This window comes from Bison bison, unplaced genomic scaffold (genome assembly GCF_000754665.1).
Source record: "Bison bison bison isolate TAMUID 2011002044 unplaced genomic scaffold, Bison_UMD1.0 scf7180017864180, whole genome shotgun sequence".
In the NCBI taxonomy this organism is placed as follows: domain Eukaryota; kingdom Metazoa; phylum Chordata; class Mammalia; order Artiodactyla; family Bovidae; genus Bison; species Bison bison.
This window is the reverse complement of record NW_011494752.1, coordinates 13,869,370-13,875,340: the sequence shown is the minus strand read 5'-3', so window position 1 is coordinate 13,875,340 and position 5,971 is coordinate 13,869,370. Positions and strand designations below refer to the sequence as shown.

Sequence of the window (5,971 nt, the reverse complement as noted above, 5' to 3'; positions counted from 1 at the left end):
GGTGGTGGTGGTGGTGACTTTTTCCCTTCCCAGATTCAGAGATTGAGAGACCCACCCTGGCCTCCAGCTTCTGGATCTGCTTCTTCCCGCCCTTCAGGGCCAGCTGCTCAGCTTCGTCCAGGCGGTGCTGCAGGTCCTTCACCGTCTGCTCCAGGTTCTTCTTCATCCGCTCCAGGTGGGCGCTGGTGTCCTGCTCCTTCTTCAGCTCCTCAGCCATCATGGCCGCCTAATTAGTAAATAAAACAATACCGTAATCCTGGTAATAGCAGGTAACACACACAGGATCATTAAACAAATGCTCATTTGCTCACATCAGTGATTGCCTTCTTGGCCTTCTCTTCTGCATTGCGTGATTCTTGAATTACTTCTTCCACTTCACTCTGGAGTTGTGAAACATCATTTTCCAGTTTCTTCTTCGTGTTGATCAGGCTGGTGTTCTGTTAAAAGTAGTGGAAATTTATAAGACTAGTAGTTTGAACACTTGGGATTTTATTGATGTCTTACTTGTTGACTCAAACAGGGGACCTAATAGCAAGATTTCACTAAACTAAATGTTTGTTCCATGCAAAATGTTAATCATTTGCAAGGTTTGTCACGTCCCCCTGATTGCCCATCTGATTTGTGTGTGAGGATGTGTGAGGTTCAAAAATGCCTATATTAATTAATTGCTCTTTCAATTATATGTCAAACAGACATCACTAGTATTCTATCCTTGAAACGTTCGAAAAGAATTGCTTCTTTTTGTGAAAGCGCCTGGCACTGAGAGTTCTTCTATTAGAAGGAATCTATTTTCTGTTAACTTGAATGTTTTGCTCCCTTTGGGAGTATTGAATAGTAATTCAGAAGAGTACTTCTGAAAACATTTTCTTAAAATTTTGCCCTGTGGTTCTCTAAGGGAAGCAATACCACCTCAGTGGGTATTTAGAAACTTTTAGGGGTGGATATTTTTGGTTGTCAAAATGACTAGGGTATTTAATGCCTTGGCAGGTCAGTGATGCTGAATGTTGTGCAAGGCAAAGGGACTGTAAGCACTGTAGTGGCTGAATGCTGACATGCTTCTGATGAGAAATATTAAATGGAGCATTTTCAGATTGTGTAGTCAGTGGATAATCTTTATTTAAGCTTATTCCACATCATGGTTTTGAAAATAATCTAAAGACTCAAGCCCTAATTTTAAATAAAAAAAAAAGTAATACCCCTGTCCCTTTTTTGGTAGAAAATCTAAAAAAGAAACACAGACACCAAAAAATCACCTATAATCTCATCACTTCAAGATAATTGCAATTAATATTTTAAAGCATCTCTTCCATCCTTCTAAATATACACATATTTATAAAAATGGAGTGGGGCTTCCCTGGTGGCTCAGTGGTGAAGAATCCACAGGCCAAAGCAGGAGATGTGGGTTCGATCCCTGGGTTGGGAAGATCCTCTGGAGAAGAAAATGGCTACCCACACCAGTATTCTTGCCTGGAGAATCCCATGGACAGAGGAACCTAGTGGGCTACACAGTCCATGGGGTCACAAAGAGCTGGACATGATTTAGCGACTAAACGGAAGCAGCAGCATCACAGTATACAGTATTTGTTTGATATGAGGGTGTCACCTGGGTGTGCAGGAGCTGGACGCGCTCACTGGCATCCAGGAGCTCCTGCTCTGCGATCTTCCTGCTCCTCTCCGTCTGCTCCAGGGTGGCCCGCAGCTCCTCGATCTCAGCCTGCAGCAGGTTGGCTCTGCGCTCCACGATCGCCAGCTGCTCCTTCAGGTCCTCCTGGCCACGGAGAGCATCATCCAGGTGGAGCTGGGTATCCTGTTAGGTTAATAAAAAGGCCTTAGACACTCTAAAGAAGGTGTGAACATCCTAGGAGATGAACTGGAAGAATGGGCTGGTACCAGGCACAGGAAATGACAGGCCTGTCATTTGAATGAGCATGAAAATGGCGATGTTACCAGCTAGGGATTCTTGTTGTGTTTTATGCCATCAACTGGTTATTTTTCACGTGCTAGGATCATTTATGGTGCACTTTCTATATGCTCTACCCATCACTTGACATCTCTTTTCTCACTTGATCCTCAAAAGTAACCCTACGAGGTGGTAGTTTCATTCTTATTTTGTGGAAGAAATAGAAGTTCTGAAAGGTTAAATAATAACTTGCCTAAAATCAGGCAGTTAGTAAGTGACAAAACTAAGACTCAACCCCAGGCCTATTGGCGCCAAACTCTTCTAATTTCTCTCATATCATATCTCTGGGCTTCTGGGTTATTTTCCTTTTTACATAATATTTCTTTAAAAATATATTCTATGTGTACTTAATTTAGCTCCCTCATACTATGAATTGCTATAATTTGTTAAAGGGAAAAAAATGGATGGTTTAACAAGCTGTTGTGATGAATGGGAGACAGGTTACATCCCTCACTCATCTGGGCTGTACAGTGGACCCATCTACCTTCAGGATCCCTTGGGTGTTCCTGTAGTTCCTCAAGCTCTCTGCAGCCAAGCGATTGGCATGGTTCAGCTGGATTTCCATCTCATTGAGATCTCCCTCCATCTTCTTCTTGACTCTCAGGGCATCATTCCTGCTCCTGATCTCAGCATCCAGTGTGCTTTGCATGGTCTCCACAACTCTAATGTGGTTCCTCTTCAGCTGTTCGATTTCCTCATCTTTTTCAGCAATTTTCCTGTCCACTTCAGACTTGACCTGGTTCAACTCCAGCTGGATACGCAGGATCTTTCCCTCTTCATGTTCAAGAGATGCCTTAACAAAACAATGATCAATTAATAATGGAAAATGACTGGAGGATATTCCCTTGTGAGCCAAACCCTTACTAATATCAGTTTGTCTAATTTTACAAAGTACAATACAACAGCTAGGCAATGGCACCCCACTCCAGTACTCTTGCCTGGAAAATCGCATGGACAGAGGAGCCTGGTAGGCTGCAGTCCATGGGGTCGCTAAGAGTTGGACACGACTGAGCGACTTCACTTTCACTTTTCACTTTCATGCATTGGAGGAGGAAATGGCAACCCACTCCAGTGTTCTTGCCTGGAGAATCTCAGGGACGGTGGGGCCTGGTGGGCTGCCATCTATGGGGTCGCACAGAGTCGGACACGACTGAAGCGACTTAGCAGCAGCAGCAGCAGCAGCAGCAGGACTCTGCTAGGTGAATCATCCTTCTGTTTATTTAGTCATGGATTTTAGAGGGAAGCTCTGTAATAAGGGTGCTTTGTAAAGTATAAAGTGCTATACTAATTCCTATTGTAGAAATTCTCAGTTTTAAAACATATATACATATATTTCTGATTACAAAATAGATGTTCACTGCATCATGTGGGCATAATTTATAAAAACAGAGAAAACCTTCCTATCGTGCCTCCACTCAGAGGCATAATTTTAATGTGGTGCATTTTCTTCTAGTTTTTTCCCCTGTATATATACATATTTCAGTTCAGTTCAGTTGCTCAGTCATGTCCGACTCTTTGTGACTCCATGAACCACAGCACGCCAGGCCTTCCTCTCCATCACCAACTCCCGGAGTCCACCCAACCCATGTCCATTTACACATGATAAAATTGTATATGCAGATATATGTCTTGCTTTAAAAATTATCCTCTACCATAAATATTTCCCTGTATTAATTACATTTAAATGGCTGTAGAAAATTTCATCATTGCATCACTTTATTTTTGGATTGGATAGCTTATGTTGAAACTTTGCCTCCATTTAGGACAGTCTTAGGGGATAGATTCTTAGAAATGGAACCGATAGGTCATAGTATTCCATTTTTAAGACTTTTGATGACTGTCATCAAATTGCCCTTCATCAAGGTTATATGAGTTCAAATTTTCACCAGCTCTGTAATAATGGACCCCTTTCATAGTACCATTGCCCAACATCATAATATATACCTCTGCTTCCTCTAAAGCAGCCTGAATTTCACATTTCTCTTGTTCCACTTGCTTCTTTATTTTTTCCAGTTCATGGATTTGCTTCCCTCCCTCAGCAATCTGCTCAGTGAGGTCAGAAATCTCCTCTGTGGGTGAACAGAAGGGAGAAGAGGTCAGAAATGGAGAGGTCCTGCCAAGGCCATATAGGATAGAGAATTTCAAGTGCACTCACGCTGCAAGTTCTTGTTTTCTCTCTTTAGGGTTTCAAGTTGGTCCAGGGACTCCTCATAGGCGTTCCTGACTTTAAACAGCTCAGTGCTGAGAGAGCGGGACTCCTTCTGGGAGGCCTCAAGCTCAGCCTGAGTTTCCTCATACTTCTGTTTCCATTCTGATAGGACCTGAAAAGCAGTCAATTGTCAGCTGATGGAGAAAGGGAGACTAAGTATTAATAAAACGTGGGTGGAGTTTATATAGGCTGAGCCACCTTGTCAAAGTTCCTCTGCTTCTTATCGAGAGCCGCGCAGGCAGCATTGGACCTCTCCACGTCGAGCATGAGGTCCTCAACCTCATTCTGGAGCCTCTGCTTGGTCTTCTCAAGGGAGGCGCATTTGGCGTTCACCGCTTCCACGTGTTCTTCAGCATCCTGCAGACGCTGGGCCAGCTTCTTCCTGAGAAGTTAGCCAGGCAATTAAGGGGAAAGGTCAGGAACAGGGGTAAGTGCTAAGCTCTCAGCCCCCTTTCACAATCCTAATTCTGAACTATGAAATAGACGTCAAGTAGCACGGCTTTCAAAACTGTGGTAGCCAGAACTGCTTTCTAGATGGATAAACTATGAAAAGGTCCAAAGTAGTGAATGGTTGAACGCAAGTTTTTTGTTTTTGAATTCTTAGAGGCTATTGTTGGAGCTGATGTTGTATGTATCTTACTGCATATGGTTTGGGGACTTGCAGGCTTCTGATTGAGTATGGTAGGGAGAATGATTAGCAAGGGTAATTCTATTGATTAATGTATATCTCACCTCATTCCAAAAAGGATTTGAGACTAACTGTTGGGCACAGATATACTGGGCATATTCTTTTGCTTTCTCAGACTTTCCATTTTATTTTATATACTTTTTTTTCCCTAGAAAAATAGCCAGTTTCTTTTAATCATGTATATTTGGAGAGTCTCACCAGGAAAAGAAAGGAATAAATCAGGACAATTCATGCAGTCTAAGCAAAGGCGGGGTTCTTCCCCCCACCCCACTTCTGAATTGTCTACATTCTTGCTTTATTCCCAACTGTGTGCCAAATATACAAGCCTAACATATGCAAAAACCCTTATCCCTGATGCTCTAGAAGATTTACTGAAGATCTCCTTTAGTCTGTACACAGACTAAGGCTTTACTTTATTCAGACTGACCCTGGACATTATGCACAGTTTGGGTGGCCCCCATTATGAGTTTTAAGAGATCTGTCTTTGTGCCTCAGTACTTAAGAAGGTGGTCTCTGGCATCAGAATGTCTGATTCTAATCCCAGCTGTACTATTTATTAATCATATGCTCTTGTGTTAGTTGGTTAACTCTCACAGTCTCAATTTCCTCATCTGTAAAATAGGGATACAAATAACAATGTGATGTAATATTGCTATGAAAGCATTTAAATGTTAATATGTAATATATATTAGTATTGGAGACATGGTACACACTCAGTAAATGTTAGCCTGTGCTATTGTTATGTTATTATCCTCATCACAGATCTTTCTGGGAGTTGCTGAGCTAGGAAACCTGTCATTTTCCTCTTCCAGAGTTCACAGTACACACTTGGCCTCCTCCAGCTCCTCCGTGCGCTGGATGGCGTCCGTCTCGTACTTGGTCCTCCACTGGGCCACCTCGCTGTTGGCCTTGGACAGCGCCCTCTGCAGCTCGGCCTTGCCCTCCTGCTCCTCCTCGTACTGTTCGCGCAGCAGGTCACAGTCGTGCCGGGAGGACTGCAGGGCGTGGGCCAGGGCGTTCTTGGCCTGCGGAAGTATGAGTTCACTGACTTGAAATCATTTCTTCAGTGATATTTAACTTATACACTTAAAGTAGAATCTAACTGAACATGTTT

General features: G+C 42.9%; 1 protein-coding gene across 2 annotated transcripts in view; it reads right to left on the bottom strand.

Moving 5' to 3' along the window:
- MYH8 (myosin, heavy chain 8, skeletal muscle, perinatal) overlaps window positions 1–5,971 on the bottom strand; it is a 30,227-nt gene that overhangs the window by 2,548 nt on the left and 21,708 nt on the right. For both annotated transcript variants that reach the window (XM_010843008.1, XM_010843009.1), the window contains 8 exons: window positions 5,686–5,882; window positions 4,368–4,551; window positions 4,116–4,281; window positions 3,905–4,029; window positions 2,445–2,753; window positions 1,604–1,807; window positions 312–437; window positions 56–226 (listed from right to left, as the gene is read on the bottom strand). In XM_010843008.1, the coding sequence (XP_010841310.1) occupies window positions 56–226; window positions 312–437; window positions 1,604–1,807; window positions 2,445–2,753; window positions 3,905–4,029; window positions 4,116–4,281; window positions 4,368–4,551; window positions 5,686–5,882 (1,482 nt within the window). The remainder of the gene's footprint in view (window positions 1–55; window positions 227–311; window positions 438–1,603; window positions 1,808–2,444; window positions 2,754–3,904; window positions 4,030–4,115; window positions 4,282–4,367; window positions 4,552–5,685; window positions 5,883–5,971) is intronic.